The 14,170-nt window shown below is 42.8% G+C and overlaps 1 protein-coding gene across 2 annotated transcripts in view; it reads left to right on the top strand.

Moving 5' to 3' along the window:
• FAM13A (family with sequence similarity 13 member A) overlaps window positions 1–14,170 on the top strand; it is a 164,817-nt gene that overhangs the window by 56,827 nt on the left and 93,820 nt on the right. For both annotated transcript variants that reach the window (XM_063136233.1, XM_063136232.1), the window contains one exon: window positions 6,976–7,145. In XM_063136233.1, coding sequence (XP_062992303.1) covers window positions 6,976–7,145 — 170 coding nt within the window. The remainder of the gene's footprint in view (window positions 1–6,975; window positions 7,146–14,170) is intronic.

The following is a 14,170-nucleotide window of genomic DNA, read 5'->3' as shown; positions in this document are numbered from 1 at the left end:
CCCCAAGGTTTTCTGTCCTCCCGCCAATGCAGGCTGGTGGCTCTGATGTCAGCGGGGCAGTGAATCCGCTCTAGATTTCAGTCAGGATATAATTTTAAAAAAAGAAAAAAGAAAGAAATATGTCCAACCATAAGAACATAAGTACCGTATTTCTTCGATTGTAAGACGCCATCGATTGTAAGACGCACACTAATTTCAGTACCACCAACAGGAAAAAAAAAACTAAGACACACCTGCGATTCTAAGATGCACCCCTTTTTTTAGAGATGTTTATATGGGGCGGGGGGAGTGCGTCTTAGAATCGAAGAAATAGGGTAGAGCCCTGCTGGATCAGACCAAGGGTCCATCTAGTACAGCATTCTGTTCACACAGTGGCCAACAGAAAACCCACAAGCAGGACATGAGTAGCAACAGCACCCTCCGTCCTGTGTTCCCTTGCAATTAGTATAGGTACGCATACTGCCTCTGATATTGGAGGTAACATATAGCCATGACAACTAGTAGCCATTGAGAACTTCATCCTCCAGGAATTTGTCCCTTTGGAAGCCATCCATAGTAGTGGCCATCAATACATCTTGTAGACTATGCTCAAATTAGAACTCTGGCAGAGCTCCTGGGCAAAGGGATCTAAGCTCTTAAATGTCTGCTATCATTTCACCTCCTTTCCATGGTGTTATCTGGACTCGTATGTATTGGGTTACAGAAGTACACATGTAGTCCACCCATAACACATGAATTGCACCAAGGTTATACTCTAAACAAGTATAGTTTGAGGCTAGATATCTTCAAAGAAAACGTTTGCAGCTGCTAGATAGTAGCAGGAACCATAGGAGGTTTGCGTAGTTTTTTATTCAACCTGTCCTTTGATTTATCGGGCATTTTTAACAAGGTGTATGCTTATCCTTGGTTTACATTTCTAAAAATAATATTGGGTATTTTTAAGACAATGGATGCTTATCCTTGGTTTACATTTCTAAAAATAAATGCGTGTTTTGATTTGAGACTCACCTTGGTGAGGCACGGGTTTTCCACAACGTGCTGCGCTGAAGATGAAAGGATTGGAATCGCAGGAGGAAATGGTGGTGAATGGTTTCTTGAAAGTGTTTGTCGGCTCGCTTTTTTTGCGTCTGCTGCCAGTTCCTCAGCCCCACTACTGGTTGGCTGGCAACTGCCATCTCCCCCCCCCACTCCACCCCCCCCCACAAAGCACCAGAGTGAGGGCAGGTAGCATTGCTCTCATACTTGCTTCAGAATGCTGTGTGATTATACGCAAGTGGGTGGTGAGATTGTTGGGGATGTTGCAACCTCATCTGCAAGCTACTCAAAGGCGGCAGTATTGTGATTAGTTAGTTCGTGGGAATTTTGACCACAACTAGCCCTAGGATCTCTATAGTCCTCAGTGTGGTTTCCTGTACTCCTCCCCTTCCTTCAACCCCCCACCCCATGCTCTGACTTCCACCATTGCTGAGGTCACATGTGGTTTTGCTCTCATTCCTGTCTGTGTAATGGAACACAAAATGGACTGAACAAACCCTTGTTTGAAACTCTGCTGTACCTGCATTTTTATGCAAGCATGTGTGTGAGTAAAAGCATTTTACCTTTTCTTCACTAGAGAAGGGTGTGGTCTCCTTTATTTCACTAAGATAGCCTTGTGTGCTTGTGGGACTGGTAAATGCTCCTTGTGGTTTGCCTTTTGTTTTTTCTCTGCCAATTGCCTTTCTAACAAAATAACTGTAGCAAAGCTGACTCTGGCATTGAAATAATGTGTGTGGGTCCGATGGCTTAGCCTAGGGTTGTTGAAACTCAGGCCTGCGGGACAAAACCTGGCCTGCCTGGTGTCCAATCCAGCCTTCCAGGATTCCTCAGATGGCCACATCCCCTTTCCCCTGACTGCTGATCATTTAGTGGTCTTTCCAAGAGCGTCTCCAAAATTGAATTCAGGCTTCGGGCTGAAACAGATTTGATAAGCTTGGGCTAGCCTCATCACCACCACCACCACCACCCCCACTGCTGATATGCACACTGGCCACACAAACCCTCCACCAGTTAATTCAGAGTACATCAGAAAAGTATGTGTAACAGTGTACACACTCAGAAGTCCTCCTTACGGGGAGTTTGATTGGGTGACGATTCCCCCTTATGTGAAGGAGCTTTCAGTGTGCTCCAGAAACACAGACGGAGGAAGGGAGGGCTAGCCCATGTAGTCCCCATGACGTCCCTCTCATGGATTAGTAACCAGTTAAATAACAGAGAGTAGGAATAATTGGTCAATTCTTGCAATGGAGGGATGTACACTGTATTGGCTCTGTATTGGGACTGGGGCTTTTTAACTTCTTCATAAATGATCTGGAGTTCTAGATGAGCGGTGAGGTGGCCAGGCTTGCTGACATCAGCAAATTATTCAGGATGGTTAAATAAAGGGACAATAAATGACTCCAAAAGGATCTCTTTAAACTGGACATTAAAATGGCAAATACAGTTCAGTGTAAGCAAGTGCAAAGTAATGCACAGTGGGGCAGAACATACGGGCCTAATCTACACCAAGCAGGATATTGCACTATGAAAGCAGTATAAAAAAGGCAGGAGCCACACTACTGCTTTACAGTGGTATTGAAGTGCACTGACAACTGTTAGAGCCCATTGACACATACCATATACCACTTTCATAGTGCTATATCCTGCTTAGTTTAGATTAGGCCCTGAACTTCACATATATGGTGATGGGGGGTCTAAATTGGTGATCTTGTAGGAAAGGGATCTTGCAGTTTTGGTGGATAGCTCAAAGAAAACATTGCCCCAGCGTGTGGTTGCTGTGAAAAAGGCAAATTCTATCTTGAGGATCATTAGGAAAGGAATCAAAAATAAACCTGCCCATATGTATACCTTTATTTATTTATTGCATTTCTATACCGCCCAATTGCCAAAGCTGTCTGGGTGGTTCGCAAACCCCTTTATACAAATTTGTGATGTGACCACAGTTGGAATACCGGGTACAGGTGTTGTCACTGCATCTCAAAAAGCGTATCGCAGAGCTGGAAAAGGTACAGAAAAGGGCAACCAAAACGATCAGTGTGCTGGAGCAACTTCTGGATGAGGGAAGGTTACAATGCTTGGGCCTGTTTAGCTTAGAAAAATTGCAATTAAAGGGACAATCCTATGCACGTTTAGACCCAAAGAAGTTCTACAACTCCAAACATTCCCTAGCCTGCATGGCTGGCTGCAGAATGCTGGTAGTTGTAGAAGGTTTATCTGTCTAAATGCATGCATAGGGTTACACCCTAAGTGGGGACATCATAGAAATGTATAAAACTGGGCATTTTGTGGAGAAAGTGGATAGGAAGAAGTTTTTTTTTAAAAAAAAAACCCACCCCATATAATAGAATCCGGGGTCACCCAGTGACGCTGAATCACGGGAGATTCAGGACAATGTGTGGATACAACTCCCAGGAGCAGTACGACAATGGAATCAGTTGCCTGGTGAGGTTGTGGGCTCTCCCACACTAGAGGCCTTCAAGAGGCCGCTGGACAACCATCTGTCAGGGATGCTTTAGGGTGGATTCCTGCATTGAGCAGGGGGTTGGACTCGATGGCCTTGTAGGCCCCTTCCAACTCTGCTATTCTATGATTCTATGGTTAAACTATGGAACTCACTACCACAAATTTGATGATGGCCACAGACAAATACATGGAGGATAAACCTCTTTAAAGTAGCCTTCTCCAACCTGGGGCCCTCCATATGTTGTGGATACAACTCCCAGGATTCCTGATGTTTAGCCATACTTACTGAAGCTAACGAGTTTTGGTTTCCAAAACATTTGGAGGTTAGGCAAGGCTGCTTGAAGGTGCCACAAGGCTTTTTGCTGTATCTTTAGAGGTCAGCAGCTTCTGTTGCTGTTGCTAGCCAGGGAGTTTGCATTCAAAGATTGTGCGGAATGCTGATTCCTGACATATCTAAACCATAATTTTCAGTTGTGTCCTTCCTGGTTGCCCTTTGAGACCATTCTTAGTCAGAGTATAGTAGATACTGCTCCAGGCTAACGTCCAGCTACTTAAATGGGGCTTCACTGATATAACTGCCTTCTACAAAGACATAACCAGTTGATAACAATGGCTCCCGAACAACTTTGATCTTCTCTATGGCCTTGAGCTTGAGTCCAGAGGTCATTCTTCCTAAGGATGGATGCAACTGTTTGCGTCAAAGTAGCAGAATTTGGGTTGGAATCTATCTAAGCTGGCTTTTTTTTCGTAGTAAATGGGCTGCCTGAATGGTTTACCGCCATACTCCTGGATTATTGGCCTGTTTATTCTCCTGCTATTAAATTACTTACTGCTTTTAATGTTTGATATGCATGTCTTTTCATTTTGGAAACTGCCTTAGGAAAAAACATTTATTGATATGGCTGGATGGAAATATATGATATAAATACATTTCTGTTTTCAGGGCACAGAATGTATGTTCAAACACTTCCACGATGCTTTAGAAAGTACTTGGGTTAGATACCGCCTAATAGATTAAACAAAATATATAGGAAAGGTAATTGTGCCTGCTGGAATTGTGGGATGCCCTCGGCTGATTATATACATATGTGGTGGACATGTCCAAAGGTCCAGGATTTTTGGAAACAAGTTGGGAGGGAAATTCTTAAAATAACAGGTTATACTCTATCTTTTAATCCCAAAACAATGTTGTTGGAGCTCTTTCACCTGAAATCTTAAAAATTCATGAGCCAATGTTATCAAATTTGTTAACAGCAGCAAAGATGATAATAACCAAGAACTGGAAAAATAGAAAACCAATTGCTATTAAAGAATGGTTTACTAAAGTGTGGCAAATTGCTCAGTTATTGAAAATTAGTGAAGTAGTGAGGTTAAGAGATGGCAGACAACAGATCCCTAAATTTACAGGGGAATGGAAACCTTTTATTATTTATAATAGAAAATAATTATGATAGAGAAATTAATATATATTATTGTTTTACTGTATAATAGAACATCGCTTGGGAGATATGTGATATTCTGATCTTATGTCCTATCTAATCTGTTTAGTTCAGTTTACATCTAATTTATTTTGGGATGTTCTGTGTAGTGTTATGAAAATTCTATTTATTGGATACAAATTTTACTTAATTGATTCTTAGATATTAATAGGTGTGTTCTGCTGAGTTTTGTTGTTGTTGTAGAATAGCTGAAATAACTGACAGTGTATAATGAATATGTTGTATGGCAGTATGTTGTATATGTTTTTGTTGTTGAAATAAATAAAGCATTAAAACCTTTAAAAAAAAGTACTTGGGTTTCAGGCTAAGTTCTACTACATTGAAGTGGTTGTGTGGACCAGCCTTAATTCACAACATTTAGATTAAGGGTAGACAACTTGGTTCCCTCCAAGTGTTTTGAACTCCAGCCCCCGTCGTTACTGACCATTGGCCATGCTGGCTGGGGTTTATGGGGGTTGTAGTCCAAAACATCTGGAGAGCACCAAATTGCCTAATCTTGATTTAGACTATGGCACAAATAAACTACATGTTACAGACATACATGGAGGCTTCCAGACCATTTTTTAAGTGACAGACAAGACAAATCAAATGGGATCTATGCTGATTGTCATGCAAAGTCCTGCCCTACTTTGTACCTTTCTTTTATGGTATTCTTCCCCAGCCTCACATTTTTGACTTGGAATTGCTCCAAGAAGCAAGTAGTGATGGTGGGATAGGGGGGACATGCTGCATGGACAACAAGCCCCAAGATCTTGGAACAACAGTCCATGGTTTACTGCATGCAGATGAAGCTCGACTTCATCTGCATGCAGTAAACCATGGACTGTAAACCATCAAGCTCGACTTCCCTATTCACAGCAAAATTGGGCTTAACTCCTTGTGGACAGTAGATATGATCATAGCATCCTGAGCTAAGGTTAGTTTGGTACTGAGGAGACCTGGGTTCAAATCCTCACTCAGTCATGGAGTTCACTGGGTGACCTTGGGCCAATCACTATCCCGCCATGTAACCAGGTGATTATGAAGATAAAATGGAGTGGGGGAAGAAATATATGCCATATTATTATTATTAATTTGTGATACTTCTATACTTCTTATTATAATAAAATCCCTAACCTTGAGCTCCTTGGAGGAAAAATATGTAATATGATGCAAATGTAATAAATAAAATACCTGCGTGCTTTGGAGTTCATTCTTGTGCACACAAGTAGCCTCAGTATTGGAGCCAGGCTATCCTTTATTCATTCTTTCCATGTCCTGTATGGTTGCTTATTGCAGTGCAGCTGTTCTAACATCCCCTCTTGTTTAAGAAGGATTTGTTTTGAAATGGTCTAAATGTGTAATTGTTTTTATATTTTTAAAAATTGTCTAATGTGCAAATAAAGTATCTATAAATCAAACAGTTTAATGGTATTACCTGTTACAGTTCCATAAATATAGTTGAGTCACTGCTATTCAGTTGTTGAATACTCCTGCTGACATAATGTACATAATGTTTTACACCTCTAACTGTATGCTATTATTTTTGTAATGGCTGACTGAGCTCCATGTATGTTAGCAACTACATCACCATAATAATAATCTTTAAAAAAAACACATCTACTTATTTGTGGAAGATTACCATGACATGGTAATTTTTTTTGTAGAAAGAGAACACACAAAAAGGCTTAGTTCAGCCTACTGTGATGTTACAAGGTTAATATATTATCCAGCTTTATTTTTGATATGTTGCTTTAAAATGTTGTGAAACTCCTGCTTGAGATTTCTTGTTGTGGTTTCCTACCTTTACAGTTACCTTCTAGCAGGAGATTTGGGCTTTGGGGATTTATTTATTTTCATTTGGCAGGGGGAAAAGTGCTGACTCATTCTTTGCTGGGAATTCACTATTATTAATTTAAAAGAAAATCCTGCTTGCTGCAAATGAGCTGGGAAGATTTCTCTGCCCCTTGCTGATTTTATATTTCCTGTGTTTCTCTAGATTGCAAAGTCCAAACAAGAAGGGTCTTCTCTGGCATGTTTAGTGCCGCAGCCAAGACTGTCAGATGGAATTCCCCGGGTTAGCATCCATTTAACGGACAGTTTGCGTTCGGAGGAGATGGATCTAGCTGATGAAATCTCCTTCATAAGCAGTGCTGCATTCTTCACCAGGTTAGTGTTCCTTCTTTCTCCATCAAAAGCAATATGTAGCTTTCTAATAATCTTTTGAGAGCACTTGTGTGTGTTTGCTGGGTGCACAAAGCAGATTTGCAGCATTGCAGCAGAGCCTGCAAATGCTGTAAGAAATTTAAGTGTTGCGCGGCCAGCCATGCCCACATTAAATTAGGCAAGTGTTCTGCTTGTCATTAGTATTGGAAAAGATGTTTTGCTTACATGCTTGACTCTAGAATGGTATCGGCAGATTGTGAGAAATATGCTCAAAGATGCCCATGATTTAAGATTGCTGTCATCAAATGTAATGGAATGGTAGAATAGTCAGATGCACTCCGAGGCCATTCCTATGCCAAATTAGATTTTTGTGGTTCTTGAGATTAAAGGCAGCACTTCTTTTTGTGAAGAAGCAAGAGTAGCTTAAATTAATGGTTCCATTTCTTAGCCATGTTTCTGATGAAACAAAATTGGGTTGTAGTTTGCTTGTCTGCCCAGGTTTTGGCAGTGGCCGGGAGTGCGTTTGTGCAGCTAAAGCTAATGCACCAACTACATGGGGCTACCTTTGAAAACTGTTCAGACACTTCTGCTGGTCAAGAACGCTAAGGCCAGAATGTTGACTTGAGGCTGTTTACAGGGAGCATGTGACTCCTGGCTTCACTTGCTGCCGGTTTGTTTCCGGGCACATTTCAAAATGCTGGTTGTCACCTATAAAGCCTTAAACAATTTGGGACTAGGCTACTTGAAAGATCACCTTCTTCCATATTACCCTGCCCAGGTTTTAAGATCTTCAGGTGGGGACCTTTTTTTGGTACCAACAACTTCAGAGGTGCATTTGATGGCCACACAACTGAGGGCCTTCTCGGTGGTAGCTCCAGGCTCTGGAATTCCCTGTTGAGGGAGGGGGACTTAAGTCCCTCTCTATTGTCCTTCTACCAGCAGGCAGAGACATTTTTTTTCCAAGCAAGCTTTTGGCATATAAGCTGGTCTGTTGGGTTGGTTGCTGTTTTTATGCTGTTATTGTTGCGCCTTTAATTGTGTTTTAATGGATTTGTTTTATCGTTTTAATTTTTATGTATCTATAATCATAAATCACCTTGAGTGCCATTTTCTTGGTAGAAAGGTAGGGTACGAATCAAATAAATACTTTTTTTAAAAAAAATATCCTGGTTTTATTTCAGTACTTTATTGAAAACATTGCAGTTTTTTAAACTTCTCATTCCTGTTGGCCCGTTTTAGCTGCAGTACCACAAACAGCAGTACTGTAGACTCAAGAAGTGGCGCAGAACCTTATAGCTCTGCCCAAATAGCCATATTAAATTATAAGGTACTTGTTCAAAGGGTGGATCATGAGAGTAGGGATGGGTGAAATCACTTGCATGGCGCTCAGCAGATGCTCGCCCTGCCACTGCTGCCTCTTATCCTCGCGAGCCAGGCCACATCATCATCATCATCATCATCATATATTTGGATCGGGTCCGTAGTTTGGGGGTGCTCTTGGATCCAGAACTGTCACTTGAGGCACAGGTGAACTCAGTGGCAAAGAGCACCTTTTACCAGCTTAGGCTGATATACCAGCTGCGCCCTTATCTGGACAGAGATAGCCTAGCTACAGTGATCCATGCTCTGATAACCTCTCGTTTGGATTACTGCAATGCGTTATACGTGGGGCTGCCTTTGAAAACGGTCCGGAAACTTCAACTGGTACAAAACAGGGCAGCACGCTTACTAACAGGGACTGGCCGACGAGACCACATTACGCCAGTCCAGGTCCGGGCCCGATTCAAAGTGCTGGTATTAACATTTAAAGCCCTAAACGGCTTGGGGCCAGGTTATCTGAAGGAACGCCTCCTCCCATATGTACCTGCCTGGACCCTAAGGTCATCCTCAGGGGTCCTTCTCCGCGAGCCCCTGCCAAAGGAAGTGAGGCAGGTGGCTACCAGGAGGAGGGCCTTCTCTGCTGTGCCACCCCGGCTGTGGAATGAGCTCCCTAAGGAGGTTCGCTTGGCACCTACATTATATGCTTTTAGACGCCAGGTGAAGACCTTTTTATTCTCCCAACATTTTAACAATCTATAAATACATTTTAACTTGGTGTTTTAAATTTGTAATTTTGCATTGCTGCTGTTTTTATCTGGTTGAGCTTTTTTATTGTATTTTATATTATGGTTTTATACTGTTGTTTTATATTATGAATGGTTTTAATTTTTGTGAACCGCCCAGAGAGCTCTGGCTATTGGGCGGTATAGAAATGTAATAAATAAATAATAAATAAATAAATATTTATTACCTACCTCTCCCTCTGGATGGAGGCAGGGAACAACACTAAATAAAACATGAGCTGCCGAAATTGTGCGTAAGCATGGAATGGGGAAATGCTCAATTTCCGGAGTCTTGGGAAATCGCACATCCCTCCCCCCCTTGCCAAAGGGGTTCTTAAAGGTAACCCTTTACCCTTGTGTTAATAGGGCCTTTGAGGCCCCCATTGGCACTGCAGGGTAAATGCGCAATTTGCCAATGCGCAATTTGCCATGGGAGAAATGCGCCATTTTTGGAGCCTCCTGAAATGGTGCACTTTCCCCTTTCGCACCAATGGCGGATGCCATTAACACAGAGTGGGGAAGTGCACAATTTCAGCAGCGGCTGCGGGCAGCTGCCGAGCACTTGCTGAGGCCTCATGACGGGCTTGGCAGCGGTCCGCGCTCACTGCTGGGGTGCCTGACTGGGTCCATGAGGGCCGGACGCAAGGTGGGAGGGTCCGCTGCCCTCATGGACTCAGTCGGACACTTGCAACAACTCCTACGTGAGAGGAAGTGGTTGGCAGGCAGAGAGAAAACACAAGAAAGTAGAGACAAATAAGCAGGCAAGACCTAAATTAGGATGCTATTTAGGCAAAGACCCTGGCCAGACCCGGAAGCATTTTCATTTAGACCAGGTCAGGGAGAGCCAATGGGCTGTCTAGGGGTGGAGCCAGAAAGGACGGAAATACTCTGTTTTGCCCACCATTCTGAGTGGCTTGCTACAAGGGGTATTTATTTATTTATTTATTTATTACATTTTTATACCGCCCAATAGCCAAAGCTCTCTGGGAGGTTCACAAAAATTAAAACCATAATAAAACAACCAACAGGTTAAAAGCACAAATACAAAACACAGTATAAAAAACCACAACCAGGATAAAACCACGCAGCAAAATTGATATAAGATTAAAATACAGAGTTAGAACAGTACAATTTAAATTTAAGTTAAAATTAAGTGTTAAAATATTGAGAGAATAAAAAGGCCTTCAGCTGGTGACGAAAGGAGTACAGTGTAGGCGCCAAGCGGACCTCTCTGGGGAGCTCATTCCACAACTGGGGTGCCACAGCAGAGAAAGCCCTCCTCCTAGTAGCCACCTGCCTCACTTCCTTTGGCAGGGGCTCACGGAGAAGGGCCCCTGTAGATGATCTTAAGGTCCGGGCAGGTACATATGGGAGGAGGCGTTCCTTCAAATAGCCTGGCCCCAAACTGTTTAGGGCTTTAAATGTCAATACCAGCACTTTAAATCGGGCCCGGACCTGGACTGGCAGCCAATGAAGTTGCCAGCCTATGGACTTGGAAGGTTCCTGGTTCAAGTCCCGACTGTGCCTAACTCCAGCACAGTAACACAGAGAGAGACCCCAATCCAAGAATAAACAGAAGGACCAAAATAAACAGGAACCAAGTTGCAGGGTGGCCACACAGTTGAGGGTTGCACCCCCACTTTAGGTACCTTGAAACAAATGTATAGTAAAGCTACCTCCTTAGCTTTATGAGTAGTCCTTAAAAAGAACAGAAAATAGTGTGAGGGGACTTGCTTCACCATAACAATGTCCTACTATTCTGGGAACATTTCCTTTAACTTCTAAACTTCATTTTGCTTTGAGCACAGAACGGTCAAGTCTTATTTTGCTTGTTTGTTAGCAGTACAGAGGATTAGACCAGAAGCTACTTTCACGGCTTCTTTGAGTTCTGTTGGAGTAAGAAGAAGTAACCCACCCACCCCAAAAAACCCTCTGTGATTTGGAAACAGAAATATGAAGCTGATAGGGCCAACAGTTATCTGCCTCTTGAAGTACAAGCAAGGCTCCTGGAGTAACACTGCTTCTGTCTTCCACCCTAGTTCAGTGGTGCAAAGCTCTAGAGCAGAGCATCAGAATGGCTGAAAGGCTTCAGCACCATGAGTTGCAGAGTCCAAGTGGACAGCTCCCTTCTTTGTCTTTTTAATGCAAGGGTCTGCACTTGCTTGCCTCCAAATGAGGGTTATTCTCATGTTATTGTTGAGGGAAGACTGTCTTACCTCTTGGCTGAAGAAGGCAGAGTTTCGAATATATCATGAGTCCCTAAAATTGCCATTTTCCTCCCTTTCTTATCTCCGAAGAAGCCGTTCTAACTCCCATCTAATCGCCAGCTCTTCTGTCATTATTCCTGTGCCTGTTATCTGTGGTGCCTGTCTGTTGGAGCCCTTGGGAAAGCAAGAGAATGTGGCAGCAGGAGCAAACTCAAAAGTTTCCATCTTTTGTTCCATGTATGCGATTGGATAACATTGGCTAGCATTCACATTTATTTATTTGGAATAGATCAGTTTGTTTTATTGTTTCAACAGCAAGAAATAAGATTAAAATTAAAATTGGATAACAGATAACTGTAATATAATACAGTCACTTGCTACATTCTATTAATAAAATGTTTTTGGTACCTTGGCTTGCACCGATAACATTTTGGCACCTCTGCTCATTAACCCGAAAACCATTGCTAAAGAGGAACAACCAAAAGCCATCTTTTGCAGAGTGGACCAATTGTTTAGCGTATTTATAATCCTGCTTTTCAATTTGAATAACATTCCCCAAAGGGCTCACAGTGATAAAATTAAAAACAACGTAAACGAAATACTTCAAAGGACAAAATCCAGAAATCAGCAGATTAACACAGCAACGAATCTAAAAACACAAGCAGCAGAAAAACCAACACCAAATAAAATGGTGGATTAAAACCATTCAATAATAAGCGCTCCCTCGTCATTAATCAATATAATGATCACTAAAATGCCTGGGAAAACTTTAGAGTCTTGACCTAGCTTTTAAATATATCCAGGGGGATTCCACACGTCGTACTGAGGGCGCTTCTATGCGCCCCCAGTGCGACCCCAAAACGATTGTGTAGCTTGCCTTCCGCTCTCCACCCCGCCTTCTTCCGCCGAGCTCTCCGACCCGGCCGGCAAGGAGGTAGGTGGGCGGCGGCGGCAAGGACGCCTCTTCCTTGTCTCTTCGAAAGGCAAGCTACAAGATCGTTTTGGGGTCGCACTGGGGGCGCATAGAAGCGCCCTCAGTACGACGTGTGGAATCCCCCCCCCCAAATACTTATGGAAAGTTCTGGACTTTGTGTTTAGCTCTTTATCTAATGCTGATTAAAAGCTACTCTAACTTGTCTGAGGACTTGGCACAGTTTTTTTAAAAAAAAAGTGCTGGGAGACTGATGATTAATGGGAACAGACCAGGCATGGAAGAGGAATATCACCCTTTCCTCCCCAATTGGAGTCTTGAGGGAGATCCCTCCTCTGAAGCTAGTATTTGCAGTAGGAGGAAATCCTTCATTGCGCCTTTGCTCATTTGGAAGCCACTGTAAATCCCAGAGACTATGCTTCCTATTGAACAAACCAAGGACACTGATACGCTTGGCAGAAAGGGAAATTGCTGGCTCTACAAACTCTTAGCCTGTATGGCCTTAATCTGGAGGACAATTCATCAGCTTCATACCAGTCACACCTCTGCTTTTTTTCTCCTTAGGAATGTTCAGCTCCCAGCATTCCATACTGCCACTCTTGGTACCCATTTAACATTACAACCCCTGAAAAGGGCAGAACCCAAACGCTTGGTTCTAAATACATTTTGAAATTACTCTGTTGTTAGTCTATCTGTCTTAAGTGTTTTAATTTAAGACTAACTGCATTCAGAGCTTCCTTGTTGCTTTTCTCTTGTGCAGCTTTACACCTCTCTCTCTCCCTCTCTCTGGCCATTTTCTACACCTGCCTTCCCCCCACCCACCCCGGATCATCCCGAGATCATCCCTGCGCATCCAAATGACACACAGGGGACCCTGGGAGCAGGCAGGGACAATCCCTCCATTTGCCTGGGATAATCCTTAGGTGTAGAAAGGGCTCTTCTCTCTCTCTCTCTCTCTCTTTCTTTCTCTTTCTCTTTCTCTTTCTCTCTCCTTCTCTTTCTCTTTCTCTTTCTCTTTCTCTACACACACACACACACACACACACACACACACACACACCTGGCTTGTGCCAAATCAGTTTGTTGGTCTACCTAAGACACTAATGTCTGACTGGCAGGAGCTTGCCAAAGTTTCAGGTGGTTAAGCTGGGTATGACCACCCCTTCCCAAGATAATTTTTCCTTTTTTCCCCTTTTTTTTACTTGACTTGGAAGGGAGTGTCTAATGTGCTCTACCACTAACCTGTGGCCCGTCCCCATTGATTTCAACTTAGTCTGGATCCAACCCTCTCTGTTTAATTCCATAAAATACAGAAATTGGCTTCCATCCCATTGCCCGTTTCTGGAGGGATCTCAAAATTCTTCTCTGTTGCCCACCCTGTCTAGAGTTAGCAGTTCTGGCAGAGACACTAAGCATGGTTTAATGTCTTCTCATTGTATTATATCAGAGTTCTTAAAATTGCTGGTTTGTGGTTGCAGTACACACGGCTTTGATAGCTGCCAAGGCAAGTACACGATGTCACCTTCTGGGTATGCATGAACATTTCCAAAGCGAAACTTCGTGCCAGCGCTGTACTTCCCAGCCTAAATTATATGGCTTCATGTTCCAACACTGAAAAGTTTATTGGTCACACGGTCCTGTAGCAGCACCATAAAAAAGGTTTATTTGGATTGTTGTACCTTATTCCTACAGATTTAGCAATATGCACACATTGGTTTATAGGATGGAACAATAAGGTAAATATGGAGCAATGGGGGCATAGTCAGAAGTAGTTGCAGCCACAACTCA

The sequence above is a fragment of the Elgaria multicarinata genome, chromosome 10 (assembly GCF_023053635.1).
Source record: "Elgaria multicarinata webbii isolate HBS135686 ecotype San Diego chromosome 10, rElgMul1.1.pri, whole genome shotgun sequence".
In the NCBI taxonomy this organism is placed as follows: Eukaryota; Metazoa; Chordata; class Lepidosauria; order Squamata; family Anguidae; genus Elgaria; species Elgaria multicarinata.
The sequence above is the reverse complement of the archived record's forward strand: the minus strand, read 5'-3'. Positions and strand labels throughout refer to the sequence as shown.